Source organism: Microcebus murinus, chromosome 10, assembly GCF_040939455.1.
Source record: "Microcebus murinus isolate Inina chromosome 10, M.murinus_Inina_mat1.0, whole genome shotgun sequence".
In the NCBI taxonomy this organism is placed as follows: Eukaryota; Metazoa; Chordata; class Mammalia; order Primates; family Cheirogaleidae; genus Microcebus; species Microcebus murinus.
This window is the reverse complement of record NC_134113.1, coordinates 73,024,578-73,045,207: the sequence shown is the minus strand read 5'-3', so window position 1 is coordinate 73,045,207 and position 20,630 is coordinate 73,024,578. Positions and strand designations below refer to the sequence as shown.

Genomic DNA, 20,630 nt, shown 5'->3' with positions numbered 1-20,630 from the left:
CACATAAATCCAATATATTCATAAGGTGATACATGATATTAGCTTCTCTTTTGTGAACACATAAAATGTGACAATAAAAGGAAAATAAATGAGAGATTTTAAAAGAAATTCCTTTGAATGTTTATAGCAGCACAACTCACAGTTGCAAAGCTGTGGAAACAACCCAAGTGCCCATCAATTTGTGAGTGGATTAATAAAATGTGGTATATATATATACCATGGAGTACTACTCAGCTTTAAGAAACAATGGTGATATAGCACCTCTTGTATATTCCTGGATAGAGCTGGAACCCATTCTACTAAGTCAAGTATCTCAAGAATGGAAAAACCAGCACCACATGTACTCACCAGCAAATTGGTATTAACGGATCAACACCTAAGTGGACATATAGGAGTAACATTTATCGGGTGTCAGGAAGGTCAGAGAGGGGAGGAGGGGATGGGTGTATACAACCAAACAAGTAAGATGTGCAACATTTGGGGGATGGACATGCTTGAAGCTCTTACTGGAGAGGGGAGGGGGACATGGGCAATATATATAACCTTAACACTTGTACCCCCATAATACGCTAAAATAAAAAATAAATAAATAAAAAAAGAAATTCCTAGCTTTTCTTTATGTATCACATTTCAAATTCTAGCATTCTCTGGCATTTAAAATTGTTGCCTCTCAGGAGGTGACTGTATCCTTGCTGTGGGATGAAAGCACAAAATAAAGGAGGGTTTTTCTCAGTTCACAGTATAACTTGGAAAAACTGATGTGTGTGTGTGTGTGTGTGTGTGTGTGTGTGTAGTCATGCTCTCCAAACAATAAATTAGTTTGTTAGTGACATATATTGCAGTTATAAAATACTGAAGCAGAATTAATGTTGAGGCAAGAAAAGGCTATGTTGGTGGGTTTTTTTTTTTTTTTTTTTTTTTTTGAGACAGAGTCTCACTTTTGTTGCCCAGGCTAGAGTGAGTGCTATGGCGTCAGCCTAGCTCACAGCAACCTCAAACTCCTGGCTCAAGCAATCCTCCTGCCTCAGCTTCCCAAGTAGCTGGGACTACAGGCATGCGCCACCAAGCCCGGCTAATTTTTTGTATATATATTAGTTGGCCAATTAATTTCTTTCTATTTATAGTAGAGACGGGGTCTCGCTCTTGCTCAGGCTGGTTTCGAACTCCTGACCTCGAGCAATCCGCCCGCCTCGGCCTCCCAGAGAGCTAGGATTACAGGCGTGAGCCACCGCGCCTGGCCTGGTGGGGTTGTTTTTTAATGAAAGAAAGAAAATATTGCAATATTAATTAGGTTCTTCAACTACAACTTTTCTAGTAAACCTTTTCCCTAGCTGGATTACACTTCTCTGAGCTTATGAAGCACTCTGTGATTTTTTATCTATCATTAGTATATTTGCAATTGACTGTTACCTTGTCTCTCTCCCCAACTCGATTGAGTACCTGAGGCCAGGAACTATTTTACTCACCCTGTATCCCCAGCTTTTGGCTCAGCTCAGAACCCATGCTAATGCTCGAGGTTGTTAAACTGAACTAATGTTAAAGAAAAAATTTTAAGGTAAAGGAGTTTGTTCAAATGGCCAGTGAGAATTGCAAGTTACCATTTAAACAATTGGACAGTAAGAAGAGGGAGTACACCGTGGGATTAGAACAGGGACTGCCACCTCGCTTCAGCTCCAGTGTCTGTCCTTTAGGCTAGGGCCCTTGCCAGCAAGGAGAATTACACAGCTCCTTCTCAGATCTCTGACGGTTCCTGGCTCCATTCTTGTCCAGTTTCCCTCATTAGACTGGTACTGGAGGTCATGGATTTTTATCTTGATCATCTTTGTGCTTCCAGGTGCTTGCACAAGCCCAGCAAACAGAAGGTGCTAGATAAGGCACCTAATCATAGGAATGAGGAAGAAAGAATGAGTCTTTCCCAAGCCTTCTTACAGTGTTTGAGTCACTAAGGAATTTGAAAGGTAAAAGGTATCATTGACAGTGAGGCTGAATTACAGGCAACTTTTGAAATGAAACTAAAGTCTTTTTAAATACATATTCTGGTTTGAAAATCTGCTTTTCTGCCTGTCCCTCCTGTTCCTTCCGGACTATCTACTGACGTTCCACATTGTATGAATATACTCGGTGCCGCTTCAAACAACTTCATTTCTTTGTTTACTCCTGAATTAATTATTAACTGCCTACCTTTTTTTAACAGACGTGATAAAAGAAATACAGACAGAACCTGTATTTTTACGCAGGTATATGTAATTGCCTGTGTCTTGAGAATATAAAAATGATCAGGGATGGGTAAGGACCAAAATAGCATAGAGGAAGATAGGATAAATTTGGATGAAATAGCCCTCTTAAAGGGGTAGACGGCTCTTAATAACTGAAATAATCGTATTGAAGAAGTCTAAACCAGTCTTTAACTAGTAACTTAGTCTTAATAAATAATGGGCTGTTAATCCCAAATTAGCACGTGATATAATGACTAAAATTGCCAGAAGCAGAACCATTCTTAGAAACCAGGAGAAAAATAATACTAGTAAACAGGGGGAGAAAAAGCAGCCCTTTGAAAATTATAGGATGGAATTAGGCAGCAAAGTGGAACTAATTTTCCTATTTTGTGGTTAGTTATCAGCATTTCTTGTTTGCACTGAGTATTATCCATGGTCATCCCAGTTAATAGGAATAATGGTGAAACTGACATGCTGACATTAATACAAAATGCTAAACTACAAAATGTACAAATTATAAAGTGATCTTTTAGGACAAACTCTTCTGTTTAAAACAAAAACAAATTTTAATATAACAAAAATCTCATTTTAAACTGCCATGTAGTTGTTAGATGATCAATATATAAATGATAAAAGTAAAATTGACTTTGTAGTAAGATACCCATGACCTATTAAAGTACCAAAAGTTTAATTCATTATTTAAACGAGGAAAGGAGTGGGAAACTTAGCACTTCCATTTAAGATGGTAATTTTATCTAAAGAATATATATTTATGACATAATATTGGGAATATTATTGCATAACACTATAGTAGATTTGGAAATGACCATTATTTACATTGGACAATTTCAGCTCTGGTGTATTTTTTTTTTTTTTTTTTTTTTTTGAGACAGAGTCTCGCTTTGTTGTCCAGGCTAGAGTGAGTGCCGTGGCGTCAGCCTAGCTCACAGCAACCTCAAACTCCTGGGCTCGAGTGATCCTCCTGCCTCAGCCTCCCGAGTAGCTGGGACTACAGGCATGCGCCACCATGCCCAGCTAATTTTTTTTTATATATATATATATATCAGTTGGCCAATTAATTTCTTTCTATTTATAGTAGAGATGGGGTCTCGCTTTTGCTCAGGCTGGTTTTGAACTCCTGACCTTGAGCAATCAGCCCGCCTCGGCCTCCCAAGAGCTAGGAATACAGGCATGAGCCACAGCGCCCGGCCTCTGGTGTATTTTTAAGTGTATGCCCCAAAAAGTTCCTATTGCTTAGTAAAGCTTCTGTATTAACATATTCAAATCAGCAAATATTTGTGTGCCTCCTTTGTGCTTTAAACTGACCTTGTGGGGGGGGGATTAGAGGGGGTAGAGTTTTAAAGAAACCTTTGTTAAGCTGTTAGGTTGATTCTCATTGTTCTCTGTACTAAATGGCATCACATTCATCTTTATGTATATAGTTCTCTGCTTAGGATAGTTTGCTGAACATGGCACAGGTAGGTGATATACAGTTTTCTGGCATTCAATACTGTTAACCATATTGCCTCAGTTGCCAGTTCAAATTTTTTTTTTTAATAGATAGGGTCTTACTCTGTTGCTCAGGCTGGCATGCAGTGGTGCAATCATAGCTCCCTGCAGCCTTCAACTCCTGGGCTCAGTCAGTCCTCTTGCCTCAGCCTCCCTACTAAGTGCTGGGATTACAGGCGTGAGCCACCGCGCCCAGCCAGTTGCTGTTTCAGTTTACCTGCCACTGCAGGTACTTGAGATGACAGCGTTTTCAGCATTGGATTTTATAGTTTAAGACCATTTATTCTAATCCAAGGCTAAAAATATTTTGTCTTTAGGATGGCGATTAACTTTTGTTTCACATGTTTCCTTACTAAGTTATCCAGTTACCTTTAGATTAGAATTTAATGGTATTTTTAATTTAATAAAATTTTCTTATATTTTCAGTATCATACTTGATATCCTAGAATCAAACTATAGGGTGAGGTTTCTCCCTATCAGCTAAACAGATACAGAGAATATGATTAAAGTTTTGGAACAATTCACTTGAAATCATTTTAGAGATTTTTTTTTTTTGTCAAATTACTTTAATATTTTTGTATGGAACATTTGCTGTTCTCACTTTCTACAGTCATCCTAGTTTTTATATAGGTGCTGTAGTGCATTTATGTCAGCTTTATGGTTTATCTAAATTTCAGGACTAACTTGAAAGATTGAAGAGTTATTAGATGAAATGTATAATAAGATGCCTGTGAAAAACTATTTAGGAATATAAATACTACTTCAAGGAGTTGCCTTTTCCAGAGCAATGGTCTGGACGTGAAGTGTTGTGTGCTCCACGGAGTGTACAAGATGAACCACTAGAGTACAGGAAGCAAATAATAGAACTTGGAACATTTGCCACAGGAGTCTACAAAAAATAATAATCTTAAAGAATAAAACCTACCTTAGCATTCCTAATATTTTTGGACTTAACCTGGCACCATCATTCCATATATGTGTCAGATACATACAGTAGATGTGGTACAGGGGAAGAATTCTGAGGGGAAAGTAGAGCAATGCAAGCCCGCTTATCTTCTTTTTCTGGTCATGACATTTTAGACATGGCTGGGTAAGTGGCTCGAGATAGCTTTACCTATTAGATAGTGGAATTCTGGCAGTATTTGGTAATAAGTGACATCAAACATTGGAAGCTATAGAATGACACAGTCCTTAAGCACAGTGTCAGACTACTTCATCTTTTTCTTTTACAGAAAGACAAATCTTCTCCATGTGCTAACCTTTCATGTGAAGATGAGTGTCTATCAGTAGATATTTAGTAGGTTCTCACCTAGCAGATATATGTACAAAAAATATACGCAATTTGTTTCTTTGAGGTAGAGTTGACATTTGAACGAGTGAAAAATCTTCTGAATCAGGAACAGTGGAAAAGTGTAGTGCAGACAGAGCATTTGTGAAATGAATGTTTGAAAGTGTTTCTCCTACTGTGTAATTTTGTCACTAAAACTGATATGTCTTTTATTTTTACTAAACTTATTTTTTTAAAAAAAACTCATTTCTGCTCACACAGTCAAACCTAAACACAGTTTTTTTTTAACCTTGTTTAAAATTCTTTGAAATTGTTTTAGCAGGTTTTAGACTTAAGTTTTCAAAAATAATGTGTGTTTGTGTTGTACGATATGCATATGAGTACAGTAGTACTCTGTATTAATATTTATCTCATGTAGGCATTCATACATGCATATATACATATTAGGGGTATATGCCCAGATTTTCTTCTGAGAGGGATGTGCTCTAAAAAAGATGAGAGACAGGCCGGGCGCGGTGGCTCACGCTTATAATCCTAGCACTCTGGGAGGCCGAGGCGGGCGGATTGCTCAAGGTCAGGAGTTCAAAACCAGCCTGAGCGAGACCCCGTCTCTACTATAAAAATAGAAAGAAATTAATTGGCCAACTAATATATATATATATATGAAATTAGCCGGGCATGGTGGCTCGTGCCTGTAGTCCCAGCAACTCGGGAGGCTGAGGCAGTAGGATTGCTTGAGCCCAGGAGTTTGAGGTTGCTGTGAGCTAGGCTGACGCCACGGCACTCACTCTAGCCTAGGCAAGAAAGCAAGACTCTGTCTCAAAAAAAAAAAAGATGAGAGACAACTGTTCCAGAAAGCCTTTCCTGACCCTCCTCTGTGTATCTACAGCAGCGACAGGGCCCCAGCCAAACTTATCAATCATCATTTTACTTGTCTGCTCTTTGGCTCCTTGAAAAGGGGCCATTTAATGTGATCGCACACAGTGTCTGACACGGTATGCTTGGCGCCCATCATAATGAACAGGACAGCCGTGGTGGTTCTTGCTCTCCAGAAGCTCTGTATAGTAGGGAAGACAAATACCAAAAAAAGCACGTTGAACAAATATTTATTTAATTACACTTATAAATAAATATTGAAAAGGCACAGGGGATACTGAAACCTTGTCATATGTAGAGACGTCAAGTTCTCAGGAACTGAGAAGGATGGTGTGTGTGGCTGAAGGAAAATGAGATGCCAGGAAGGTGATGGCAGGAGGTTATGAGATACTCCCAAGTGTCTAGCAGTGTGTCACGTATACTACAGTGAATCCCATGTAGGGGCTCAATAATTCTTTGTAAGCTAAGGAATACAGCAGTTTTATCAGGGATTTCAAATATTTTTGAACGTTAAAATGAAAAAAAAAATCATTTTCCAGTTTGCCAGAGGGTAACTCTAATTCCTACTGTTTTTTTTTTGTTTTTTTTATTAAAGTCCATACGTTATTTGGAGTACCTTAATTTTTTATCCAATGACCTTTTTCTGTTCCAAGATCCAAGATTCTACCCAGGATGCCATTACATTTAGTCATTGTGTCTCCTTTAGCTCCTCTTGTTTGTGCCAGATTCTCAGACTTTGCTTGTTTTTGATGACCTTGACATGTTTGAGAAATACTGGTCACGTATTTTGTAGAATGTCTTTCAACTGGGGTTTATCTGATGTTTTTAATTCCTACTGCTTTAAACCTGAGTCCTTAGCCATTTGTGTTACTTGCCTAGATGGTAAATAACATTTGCCTTTGCTCTCCTGTAAAGGAGAAAGATACGCCATGCTCCATAAACAGTAACTGCTTTGTAATACCAGATTATTTATCTTAAGTTCCACTAGTGACGAATGTACAAACTAAAGTGTTATATCTTAAAGACTCTATAGATGTTTTTTTTTTTTTTTTTTTTTTTTTTTTTTTTTTGAGACAGAGTCTCGCTTTGTTGCCCAGGCTAGAGTGAGTGCCGTGGCGTCAGCCTAGCTCACAGCAACCTCAAACTCCTGGGCTCGAGTGATCCTTCTGCCTCAGCCTCCCGGGTAGCTGGGACTACAGGCATGTGCCACCATGCCCGGCTAATTTTTTATATATATATCAGTTGGCCAATTAATTTCTTTCTATTTATAGTAGAGACGGGGTCTCGCTCTTGCTCAGGCTGGTTTCGAACTCCTGACCTTGAGCAATCCGCCCGCCTCGGCCTCCCAAGAGCTAGGATTACAGGCGTGAGCCACAGCACCCGGCCTAGACTCTATAGATGTTTTATAATCCTTAGCATAATACTCAAAATATGTTTCTGTTTCAGCATTATTGCTGAAGTCAAGAATATATAGATTGCCAGGATAATAATTAGAACATTTCAAGGAGGTATATTTATACTTTATTTAGTATCTATTCATCAGTTAAGGCCTCCTATACTGGAAGTGAGTTGTTTTTCAAAATTGGTTCCCTTTTAATCTTTGGCCATATTTCCTACCACAACAATAACTTAGAAAAAGTTATCTGAAAGCTTATTGAAATCTGGATCTGCTAATATTCTGTCTTTCTTTGGGATTTTCTTTATTATTGTAATGTTCTTCTCAGATGGCACTGAAAAGGAAACTGAATGTGTAAGATTATCATTATCTGTCCGGGAAAGAGGGAGAAATAAGTAGAGTGGATGAATTGCAAAGACCGGAAGGTGGTGGTTATATTTTAGGGTATCTTTTTAAGTTCTGAATTTGGCCTTTAAGAATATTTGGGCCAACACAAAAGGCCTAAGTCGCTGCTGTTCCCCAGCAAACTGTGTATTAGGGTCTCGGGAAAAAGGAAGACAATAATTAGAAGAAATTTGGATCAGGCGTTTTATCAAAAAAATAGAAAAATGAAAGCCTTCCCTCTTCTCTCCCAAGTTAGTAGCAAGGAACTGGCTGTACTTTATCCTTTGTCTGACCTGGCAAGGGCAGAACCTACGTTTTATTTTCTTAAAGCCTCAGAGGAGCCTTTTCTGGAAGCCCCATGGTTATTTCAAAGTTGGAAAAAATAATTGTTAGGTTCCTGTGGAAATTTATGAAAAGAAAACATTTTTCTTGACTTCCTTCTCAAAACCCGGGTGATTGATAGCGGGAACGTGGTTCGAGAACATATTCTGAAGCAAAGAGGCTGGGGATGCTGGTGGAAAGGTAAAGGGGGTGGGTGCAGAGCCCCAGGGGATTACATTTGGATCTAAGGGCAGTCAGCAGCAGCTGAGGCTGTCAGCTGGGCACTTCTTTAAGGTGCAAGGAAGTCTTCGAATCTGCCACAGATTCCATTGCTACGAGGCCTGAAACAATACCCTTTCCCTCCTTTTGCCGTCTAGTGAAACCCTGCTTACCCTTCAAGATAAAGTTTAAACTTCCCTCCTTCATTGAAGGAGGCAGTTGTACAAACTTGTAGAAACGAGAGCATGAAGCTGGGGTACTAGAAGTAGACATTTTGGAATCTTCTGCAGCATGGAGTGACTGTAGCCCCCTCGTGGGTCAGTTGTCCCGGGTAGATGGTGAAGAAAGCAAATGCAAAGGAATATTAAAAGCAGTGGAGTGTGACAGAGAATGGACTAAGCATGAACAAACAAGATGGGGAAAAGCAAGGAGAAGTTGGGTGAGGTTGGGAAGCCTAAATTTTAATGTTCTAGTTGCAGTCATTTTTTTTTTTATTGTAAAATACATAACATAAAATTTAGCACTTTAGCCGTTTTCAAATGTATGGTTCTGTGGGATTAAGTGCATTCATATTGTTGTACAGCCATCACCACCATCCATCTCTAGAACTTTTTCGTCTTCCACAACTGAAGCTCTATACTCATTAAATAGATGGAAGTAGTGGGGTTATTTTTGTTTTTGTTTCATTTTTTTGAGACAGAATCTCACTCTGTTGCGCAGGCTGGTGCACAGTGGCATCATCATGTTGCGGCAGTGTGTACAGCTAGCGTTACAGCTCTTGTTACAGCTCTTATTCATTTGACCAGGGAAAGAACCGAGCGGCACACGAAGAGTCGGAGAATAGCCTTTATTCTTCTACAGCAGACTCAGCACCCCTAGTGTTACAGCTCTCTTCCTGTCTTCTGATGTTCTCCCTTCCTGCCCTTCTGCCCTTGCTTTTATACTCTTGGTAGGGCTCAAGAAGCATCCAATCAACTACAAGCCTTAATATCCAATCAAAAACAGTGGGATTCAAAATTACCCAATCAGGATCACACAAACAGCGTGGCTGGAAACAGGCATCGGCTTGCCGGCCTGGGGTTCCCTCGGCTCGTGGGGGTCCGGGCGGCTGTGTGCCTCGGGGGTCCGCCCCAGCAGCGGTGCCTCTAACTGGCCATGCACAGCGCTGGCCCCCGGAGATGCGGAACTATGGGGAGATGGCAATCAGCCGAGTCCCGGCGCCCGGCATTTTCCGCATCAATCATATAGTTCACTGCAATCTTGAAACAAATGAACCTTGGCTGATCCTCCTGCCTCAGCCTCCAGAGTAGCTGGGACTACAGGCACACTGCACCACACCCATCTAATTTTTTTTTTTATTCTTTCTAGAGACAGGGCTCTCACTATTTTCCTCAGGCCAGTCTTGAGCTCCCGGCCTCAAGTAATCCTCCTGCGTTGGTTTCTCAAAGTACTGGGATTACAGGCATGAGCCACCATGCCCGGCTGTGTAGTAGTTGATTTTTGCTAGCAATACATGGCAGCCTCAGAACTAGAACCCTATATAGGTGGGCATTGTCATGGGTAAGTATGGATGAAAGCATTTGTAAAGAGTGACACTCTGTTAGAGCTGGGTGAAACAAGAAGGATAGGGATGGAGCAGAGAAGAGAAATCAACATTTCTAACTACTATACTTTTTATTTTATTTTATTATTATTTTTATTTTTTAATAAGAGATGGGGGTCTCAAACTCCTGAGCTGAAGCAATCTTCCTGCCTCAGCTTCCCAGAGTGCTAGGATTATAGGCATGAGCCACCGTACCCGGCCAACTACTATACTTGAGTGGTGAATGTGATTTACACATAAATACACAGTCCTTCTTCCAGTTTGAACAACCACTTGGCATGCATTCAAAGGAATCCAAAGAAGCTTTCTGTAAAAATACTAATCACCCTTGCTTTTCCCTTTGATTTTGCCTCATAAGGCCATATGTCCATGAACAACATTTTTTGGGATGTTTTAAAACTTTACATAACTGAAATCATACTGTATTTTGTGGCTTTTTCATTCCACATTTTTTTTTTATGAGATTGGTCCATGTTGATGTTTACCTGTAGTTAATTTGTTTTTATTCATATATGGTATTATATCACATAAACATACAACATATTTACTTATCCATTCTTTGTCATCTGAAAACAAAATATTTAAAAAATAATCTAGTGTAAAGGCTAAGGGAAGAGAGATTATTTATTGGTATCGTATCTTGGGAGGTCAAGTTTTTAGTAAGTTATCACAATTTATAATTCATATACCATTGAGCTATCAAGCCCACATCTATTCATCCATGGAAGTACTTGTACAAGTTTATCAGAATGATCTTATTTAAAAATAATAATAAAATATAAAGAGTATGTTTATTACTTAATTTACTTAAATTATGTCATAGTCAAACTATGGAATATTATGCAGTATTGAAGTAGTGCCAAGCTGCTCTATACATACACAGGGAAGGCATCTAGCCGGGAGCCTGCACCATGAGCTCTGACAAGCACCAGTGAGGTAACGGTGGTAAGCTCCTTTGCAATCTTGCCTCCATGCGGCCAGAGGCACCATACATATCCCAGAGGCTGGCCAGACCTCATGTATAACAGAAATTAATCCTTAACATGGTTATTTTCTTGGAAGACATCATCTGTTTTGTGACTTATTATAATTGTTTTTTCTTACCATTTTAATGTAGTTAGTGAGCCATGATAGAAGAAAAATACTGAAAGAGAGGAAATATTACCAACTTAAAGACTGTTTACATTTGTCTGTAGCACTGGCAATGTCTTTATTCAGTATTTCGTAGTTCTCTCTATAGAAAACTTTGACCTCTTTGGTTAAATCTATGGGCTGTTACAAGTGGTACTGAGTTCTTGATTTGACTCTCAGCTTGACTGTTACTGGAGTTTGGGGTTCTACTGATTTGTGTATGTGGATTTTGTAACCTGAGACTTTGCTGAATTTATTTATCCATTCTAGGAGTTTCTTGGTGGGATTTTCCAGATATAAGATCATATCATCAGTAAAAAGTGATAGTTTGGCCTCCCCTTTCCTGATTTGGATACCTTTCATTTTTCTCTTCTCTGATTGCTCTGGCTAGGATTTCCAGGCTGATGTTGAATAGAAGTGGTGACAGTGGGCATCCTTGTCTTGTTCCAGTTCTTATTTATTTATTGATTGATTTATTGATTGATTGATTGATTGAGGCAGAGTCTCACTTTGTTGCCCCAGCTAGAGTGCCATGGTGTCAGCCTAGCTCACAGCAACCTCAAACTCCTGAGCTCAAGCAATCCTGTCTCAGCCTCCCAGGTAGCTGGAACTATAGGCATGCACCACCATGCCCAGCTAATTTAATTTCTGTCTGTTTGTCTATCTGTCTCTCTCTCTCTCTCTCTCTCTCTATATATATATATATATATATATTTTTTTTTTTTTTTTTTAAGTTGTCCAGCTAATTTCTTTCTATTTTTTTTAGTAAAGATGGGGTCTCACTCTTGCTCAGGCTGGTCTTGAACTCCTGAGCTCAAACGATCTGCTCACCTCGGCCTCCCAGAATGCTAGGATTACAGGCGTGAGCCACTGCCCCCGGCCTTTTTCCAGTTCTTAATGCAACAGCTTTCAACTTTCATGCTCATAGATTGGTAGAATCAATATTGTTAAAACATCCAAACTTCCCAAAGTGATTTACAAATTCAGAGCAATCCCCATCAAAATACCAATGTCATATTTCAGAAATCTAGAAAAAATAATTCTGTGCTTCATTTGGAACCAGAAAAGAGCCCAAATAGCCTAAGCAAAAGGGACAAATCTGGAGGCATCACATTACCATGCTTTAAACTATACTACAAGAAGTCATATTATCAAAAAGACACCTGCACACACTTGTGTATTTATTGCAGCACAATTCACAATTGCAAAGATGTGGAAATCAGCCGAAGTACCCATTAATTCACGGGTGGATTAACAAAATGTGAGATTATATATATATCACGGAATACTACTCATCCACAGAGAAAGACGACTTAATGCCTTTTTGCAGCAATATGGATGGAACTGGAGCCATGATCCTAAGTTAAGAACCTGAAGAATGGATAAACACCACATGTACTCACTAATAAATTGGAGCTAACTGATGAGCACACATGTGCATAGAGGGAAGTCTAACTCAGTGGAAATCAGTCAGGGGGTAGAAAGGAAGGAGGAGATGGGCGAAAACCTACCTAATAGGTACAGTGAACAGTATCTGTGTGATGGGCACACTTATAACTCTGACTCAAGCGTTACAAAAGTGATACTTGTAACCAAAAACATTTGTACCCCTGTAATACTTGGAAAGAAAAACAGGTTCTGTTAAACTATCTGGAACCTAATTAGGGCCTGGTGTATTGTAACTAGTGTTCTTGCCATTATGATTCTGAATGCCTCTAATAATAGAAGCACGTTGGTGTCTCTCATCATGATTGTGGTTTCCTCTGTTACTACCTGTACCTTTAATAGGTGCTGGTTTTTTGTTTTCACTGCTGTTAGGAGATGCATAAAAATTTGTATGTCTTCCTAAGGGAGATGTTTTGTGAGTTTAAACAATTCCTGTTTGTCATGTTTAACTTGTGCTTCTTTATTTTGCCTGAAATTAGAAATTCTGTTTCATCAGCAAAAAAAAAGTCTGTTAACAGCTGAGTGTTTGTGAACATATGAAGTGAGGGTACAATGCAGGAAATCCTTATAGATAAGATCAGACAGACTAAGTTGGGATATATGGATCAGTTTCATAATTTATGTTAGAATGTTTTTATTCTCTAGGATTATACTTTTTTATTGGAAGCAAATTATTAAGGTCAAATGACATTAGAGATAAAAAAGTTTTTCTTTTGAACAATATATAGTCACCCCTTTGTATCAAATGGGGTTTGGTTCCACAACCACCCCCTGTCCTTAACAAAATCTGCACATCCCTGAAGTATATTATATAAAATGACGTAGTATTTGCATGTAACTCAAATGCATCCTCCTGTATACTTTAAATCATCTGTAGCTTACTTATAGTATCTATTATATGTGGGGTGACATTTTATTAAAAGAGAAATAACCTAATACAGTACAATACAAATTGTTATGTGTTTTTAAAATTTGAAAGTTTGTCATACTTAATTATTTTTTGAGTATTTTTGATCTGCAATTAGTTGTATCTTCCTCAAATATGGAATCTTTGAATACACAGGCCCACAACTGTACTGTGTGTTTGTGACTTTAACTGAACAAATAACTAGAGGTAATAGAAGATATTTTTATTAACTTTATTTATTTATTTATTTATTTTTTTAGTCAGAGCCTTACCTCACTGTGTTACTGGGACTAGAATGCCATGGCATCAACCTAGTTCCCAGCAACCTCAAACTCCTGGGCTCGAGCAGTCCTTCTGCCTCAGCCTTCTGAGTAGCTGGGACTACAGGCATGCGGCACCATGCCCGGCTAATATTTTTTGTGTATATATATATATATATATATTTTTTAGGTGGTCAATTAATTTCTTTCTATTTTTAGTAGCCACGGGGTCTCGCTCTTGCTCAGACTGGTTTCAAACTCCTGACCTTGAGCAGTCTGCCCGCTTCAGCCTCACAGAGTGCTGGGATTATAGGAGTGAGCCACTGTGCCCAGCCTATTAACTTTTTAATTAGAAAAAAAGAGATTCAGGCATAATAGGTTTGCTTTGAACATCTGTACAAAAACAATTTGGCACAGAAATATTCAAACAACAGGATTTACTTGGCATACACTCAAATATTTCCAGGTCTCATTTCATGAAGTCTCACTGACATGCAAAATGGAAACTATGCATCAATTGGTTATTTTTTAAAAATATTTTTAAGCCATTGAGGGGATTGTTTTAATATCAAAGTGTCATTTGTTTTTATTAGAATACTAACAAGTGTAACATAGGGTTAGGATTCAGATTAGATTCATTCTGTGAGAATGGGGATTGCCTCTCTGTTAAGGAACATTAAAGAACCAGTCTGAGGATTTCACTCATTAGTTTATAATTGAGAGTAAGAAATACTATTATTTTTTTTTTCCTACTCCATGCTCTGAATAGTTTGTTAAATACTAACATTTGTTGGGTATAGTCTTCCTGCTATTTTATTTGCCAAAATATACTTGTAACTAGTAATTAAATCTAACTTTGCCATTAATACATGGAGGTTTTCAATTATATGACAGATGATGTGCTAGTCAGCTTTATTTTTATTTATTTATTTATTTATTTTTTTGAGACAGAGTCTCGCTTTGTTGCCCGGGCTAGAGTGAGTGCCGTGGTATCAGCCTAGCTCACAGCAACCTCAAACTCCTGGGCTCAAGCAATCCTGCTACCTCAGCCTCCCAAGTAGCTGGGACTACAGGCATGTGCCACCATGCCTGGCTAATTTTTTTTTTCCTATATATATATTAGTTGGCCAATTAATTTCTTTCTATTTTTAGTAGAGATGGGGTCTCGCTCTTACTCAGGCTAGTTTCGAACTCCTGACCTCAAGCGATCCACCTGCCTCAGCCTCCCAGAGTGCTAGGATTACAGGCGTGAGCCACCGCACCTAGCCTAGTCAGCTTTAAATAAAAATGCTGAGTCCTCCATTTATTTTTAAATATTGTAGGTTTATAGGTTTTAATTCAGGAGTCATAGGTTGCATACAAAAATCTTGATTGAAAATGGTAATCTAATGCAGGTCGACTTTCATAAAAAGAAATTTAATGTAACAAAATCATGAAATACCATGTGAATATTTGGCAGAACTTTGTAAGTTCCTTATTCAATGGAATTTGTACAAAAATAACATCTCTGCAAAGAGGAGATGTGAAGGGCCAGATGGCAGCTGGGAAGTCTTCAGAGCACAAGGTATTTTGTGACTAGCTGGGAGTCGGCATGAATTTTAGATATTTTTCAATAACTTATAGCTATGACAAATAATAAATTAGCTAAGGTGTTTAAACATACCTATTTAAAAGGTCATTTTCAATATATTCTCATAAACTTCAACTTCCTCCACAAATGGACTTTGCAGAGGCGTTTAAGTAGGTCACTTCTTAAAAATTCATCAACATTTTTAAAAAAAATCACAGAAAATGGGCACAATTAACAGTGGTTATCTCTACTATTGAAGAGCAATGGATGTACCAAAAGTTTTGACTTCACACTCTCCAAGACAAAAACCGTCAGCTTCCTTGCCTCTTGCTTTCTTAAGAAATTGCTTTTGTTTGCTCCTTAATTTTTTTTAAATTACAGGATAAGTTACGTACAGTAAAATTCACCCTCTTTGGGATACAATTCTGAGTGTCGACAAATGTATACAGTCATGTAACCACAACCAGAATGAAACTATAGAATGGTCTCGTCATCTTTTTGTGATCAGTCATTTCCCATATCACCACCCCTGGCAACCTTGGATCTGTTTGCTATCCCTGTAGGTTTGCCTTTTCCAGAATGTCATATTTAGTCACACATGTGTAGACTTTTACGTTGGCTTCTTTCTAATGCATATGAGAGTATCCTTCATTCATTCTTTGTTATTGCTGAGTGGTATAAAATTGTATGGATGTACCCCAGTTTGTCAATCCATTGACTAGGTGAAGCACAGGTGGGTGTTTCCAGGTTTTGATGATTATGAATAAAGCCTCTGCAAATATTCATGTACAGGTTTTTATATGAGTGTAAGTATTCATTTCCCTTGGCTAAGTACCTAGGAGTTGAGATTGCTGGGGTCATATATTAAGTGTATTCTCAACTGCCATGGCCACTATTGGGTAACCTAGAATTTTCCTTTAAGTTTGTGGTAGTTGCTGCATATAATTGCAAATTATCTACTCAGGAACAATTGTGAGTCAATCATAATAGAAATTATCTCTCTTTTTTTTTTCCTTTTATTTCATGATATTATGGAGGTACAAATATTGTTAGGGTTAATTATCTCTTTCCAGTAAACCGTGTTTTAGGTTTCTGGCTTTTATCTATAAAAATTCAAAAGTGAATATAGTCGTCCACGCTTATCCACAAGGGATTTGTTCCAAGGCCCCCAGTGGATGCCTGAAACCACAAAGAGTATCAAACCCCATATATACTATGATTTTTCCTTCACATCCATACTTAATGATAAATTAGGCACAGTAAGAGATTAACAGTAATAACAATAAAATAGAACAATTATAAGAATGTACTGTAACATTGTAAAAATTATGGGAATGTGGTTTTTCTCAAAATACTTTATTGTACATAATATTTTCAGACTGAAGTTGACCACAGTAACTAAAACTAGAGAAATGGGGAAACCACAGGTAAGGGGTGACTAGTATACCATTATATCTTCCTTTGTTTTATAAAAGTAAATTTAATTTCTTAATGGTTATCCTTTTATTAGGATGACTCGCCAAGATTTTTAACCTCTTAAACCTAGTTTTCTCTTCTACAAAATGGTGATAAATGATTATTACCTTACAGAGTGGTTTGCTTCTGTAAAATGGTTATAAATGATTCTACCTTGCCGTGAGGATTTAATGCCGTGCTGCATGGAAACTGCTTAACATAGCACCTGGCATAAGGGGAATGTTAGCTATTTAAAAAAAAAAAAAAAAAGAGGTATTTGCATGAAAACCAAACCTGAGATAATAAATTTAAACATTGCTATCAAAGCTCGGGAAGTGCCGACACACATTGACAGGGAAACATTCTGGTTTTTACATTACTGAACTTTGCCAAGGCTAAGTGGTCTTGGAATCAAATCTAAACAGTTTCCCTTCCATGGTGAAATTGAGAAACATACGGGTGAAGTTTTCAAAGGAATAAAAGACAGTTCAGTTTTTTTTTTCCCTCCTCATTGACTTCTTTTCTTCATGTCTTAATTCTCTATTTTAGATCAGTTATAAAGCTTATTCATGCTGTATACACATTTTTTATTAAAAATTGTAATTTTTATTAAAAATGATTGATAACTCATATTTTCTGGTGAGTAGATAGAAGTTACCAAGAGTCCCTTGTGAGTATTGAAGGGGAAGAACAAAGGCCTCTGCCTCATCCTGGCATCATGCACCTGCCGTGACATTCAGTGACTCCTAGCTGGGGTACAACTGAGCAAGCACTTCAAACCCCCTCAGTGAGTCAAGCCTCCACCCCGGCAATTCTCTGCCCCACTGTTTTTCAAGGTGTTGTCCTGAAGTCAAGGCCCAGGCCACCGGGGTCAGGAACACTCAGGAGCTAGTTAGAAATGCAAACTCTGTGGCCTACCGTGTACCAGTTGAATGCAACTTTGGATGTTGGACCCCGAGAGGTGTGCCTAACAAGCCATTAGGTGCTCCTGAGGCAATAGAGAACTACTGTATCTGGACATCCTGAGAAGGGGATTGGAGAGGTGATTTTCCTCAGTGAGAGAGATGTCTGTGTATAGTTAGTTACTAATACTTGATTGTGATTTTATAGCTATTTTAATTCTAATTTTTCAAGGCTAGGAGAAAATTTAAACGTGTTGATTAAATTATGTAAAATCATAAAGATGCATAAAAATGAGCAAGAAATGTTTTTACCAGTTAAGCAATATTATGAAATTACATATAAAACTTGTTTTCCTTAGGAAGTTTATCTGTAGGATTTATTAAGTCTGCACTTTTTATTCACTGAAATCAATGGACTATGCAAAAGAGAAAAGTCATAAATGGCAAAATGGCGTGTAAGGTCATTCCAAAATAAGATTTTAACATCTTAAGCTTGTTAATCCTGTATCTATAACATCTTCAGTCCAGGGCAAGAGCTCTGTTAAAATGGAAACAAACTGTTTTCCTGTTAGCTTTTCTAGGGCATTACTAATAGTTAAGGCATTAGTTCATTTATAAACCATCCTATTCCCAACTGTATTTCTAGTGCATTTGAAGGTTCCATGTGCCTTCATTGTTGTTTATTTTACTGTAATAAATAGAAGTCTGCCTATGTTCGTATACTGGATGCAGTGCACAGTATCCCGCAGGGAGGCGTGGCATGTTTTGCATGAGTTTGTCTCTGGGCAGTAAGTTGTAAGAATGCACCGAAGTCACAGTGCACTGGTCGGAGCTCCTGGCCGATTCCAGAGTGATCTCCAGTTTCCCCAAGGCTTTAAAGCCAGGAGTGAGATTTTTATCACATGAACTTTAAAAGAGTAAAGTCAAATACTTTCTTATTAAGCCAGAGTAAGACTATTTTCAGTATATGTGAAGTCATGTCCACTAATCAAGGTAAGTGGTTTCATTTTCTAGTGGATCTTTCTCATTTTCTTTTTTTCAGTGTGTTGATCAGCATACTGAGGGACACAAAAGTGGCAGAGTTTGGTTTCCTTTTAAAGTTAAGAATGAAGTTGACATTGTTTTTGAATTTCAAGATTAAAATACGTACTGTCCATAGTTTCTGGCTCTTCTCAGGAGGCTTCGTCTGTGTTAACCAAGTACAGATTTGTTTGATGGTTGTATTTCTCTGGCTCGTTTTTACTAACATTAATAAAGTATGAAAAATCAGTCATTGAAGGGAGGCAGGTAGAGAGAGAAAGCAAAAGTTTCCTCTTTTTTGCCTTCTGTTTCTGGTGTGAACAAAGTTAAGAAATGTTTACCACACTAATCATTTTTTAGTGCTACTGCATGGAGCATTGTTCTGTTAAAACAAACAAAAATTCCCACCATCCCAGTCTTGTTTTGGCAAAGCTGGGGGAGTATTGCTTGTTTTTCCATCTAAGATAACATTGTAGAGATAAGGCATGGGCTTGTTTTTAAAAATTGTCAGTAGAACTATTAAGCCACTGTGGTTTCCTTATATATTCTAGAGAGCATATAAGTGAGAAATAATAGGTCTTTCAGATAGAAATGAAATTCTTCTGAGTGATAGAAATGTAATCACATGACAGGAAATGTCTGCTAAAAATACTTTTAATAGCTAAGATAGGTTCATTTTGTTTAGCTGTTTTCCCGTTGTTTCTGGTGGAATATAAACCTCCCAGAAGAAGGCACTGCTAAACAAGATGAACTAAAATTTAGAACTGGCAGTCACCGTGGTCACCAGCATTTTCTTTCTTGGGGTGTCTCTCTCTCTCTCCTTCCTTGGGCTCAGGAGGGCCGGCGCTGAGTGTGGAAGTCCGAGGGTGGGGGGGCCCCTCCTGCACCGCGGAGTCCTGGCTGGCTCTGTTCCCAGGTTCTAGTAGCCGCAGGAGGATTGAGGAGCCCAGCCCATGCCTGTCCCTGCCCCCTGCACCATCCAGACAGAAGCCTTAGATTCCTTTGCAGGGGTTCCACTATTTCTTGCCTAAAAGTTCAGGGTTTGTGTGATCTCTCCATAGTTTTCCATCATACTTTAAACTTGAAAATTTTTAAAGGAGAAATGCAGCAAAAGGGAGAAGTATTTTTCTTTCTTCTTCAGTGAAATTTTAAGTTCCCTTTTTCCTGAAATAGCTTCTGTCCCTTCTTATTCCGTTTTCAAACAGGGATGATGGGAGAAGGCAGCTCTCAACGGGAGAGAGAAATGCTGCTTGAACTGGAAGGTGAGGGAGCTTGGGAGGTCAATGTGGATAAATGTTGAGAAATTGTTGTCTCTTGTTTTCTGTTTTATTGGACAACTACCTGTAGAGAGTGGCCACTGCAAAGTTCCTTTTAAGGTTTTTAAACTCAAAAGACAGTAATGTAGCACTTCCTGCCCACACTACTTGGGTAATTTTATTGCTATTAAGTCATTTAAGAAATATTTTAAATATGCATATTTAGTGTACATGTTATTTGTAAATTTTATCTTCCTTAAATGACATGTAAAAACTTCTATTTTTAAAGCTTATGTTTGCAGGCAAACCCTTTCACATGAATAAATGAAAAATGATAGAGTATGATGGATGACTCGATGGCAAGTATTGTGGAGTTTTCTAGAGGGATGATGATTTGGTCTTCATGTAGTATTCAACCAGGGGATAGGGCAGGTGGGAGGAGGGGATGGGTAAATTTACACTTTTTTTTTTTTTTTTTTTTTTTTTTTTTTTTTTGAGGCAGAGTCTCACTTTGTTGCCCACACTAGAGTGAGTGCCCTGGCATTAGCCTAGCTCACAGCAACCTTAAACTCCTGGGCTAAAGCAATCCTTCTACCTCAGCCTCCCAAGTAACTGGGACTACAGGCATGCACCACCATGCCCAGCTAATTTTTTCTATATATATTAGCTGGCCAATTAATTTCTTTCTATTTATAGTAGAGATGGGGTCTCGCTCTTGCTCAGGCTGGTTTTGAACTCCTAACCTCGAGCAGTCCGACCACCTCAACCTCACAGACTGCTAGGATTACAGGCGTGAGCCACGCTGGCACCCGGCCTAAATTTACACTTAATGGGTGTGATGCATGCTTTCTGGGGGATGGGTGCACTTTTT

General features: G+C 38.4%; 1 protein-coding gene and 1 pseudogene across 4 annotated transcripts in view; both read left to right on the top strand.

Annotated features, from left to right (window-relative positions):
* The window catches only part of FGD4 (FYVE, RhoGEF and PH domain containing 4), a 224,276-nt gene that overhangs the window by 106,158 nt on the left and 97,488 nt on the right, over positions 1-20,630 (top strand). The window contains exon 1 of one of the 4 annotated variants that reach the window (XM_076007490.1): positions 14,700-18,476. The exons of the other annotated variants lie outside the window; for them this stretch is intronic. Within the exon in view, the coding sequence (XP_075863605.1) occupies positions 18,386-18,476 (91 nt within the window). The 5' untranslated portion in view covers positions 14,700-18,385. Of the gene's footprint in view, positions 1-14,699; positions 18,477-20,630 lie in introns of those variants that run through there. 4 annotated transcript variants of the gene reach the window in all.
* Positions 18,424-20,630, top strand: part of LOC109730884 (RWD domain-containing protein 4 pseudogene) — a 24,895-nt pseudogene continuing 22,688 nt past the window's right edge.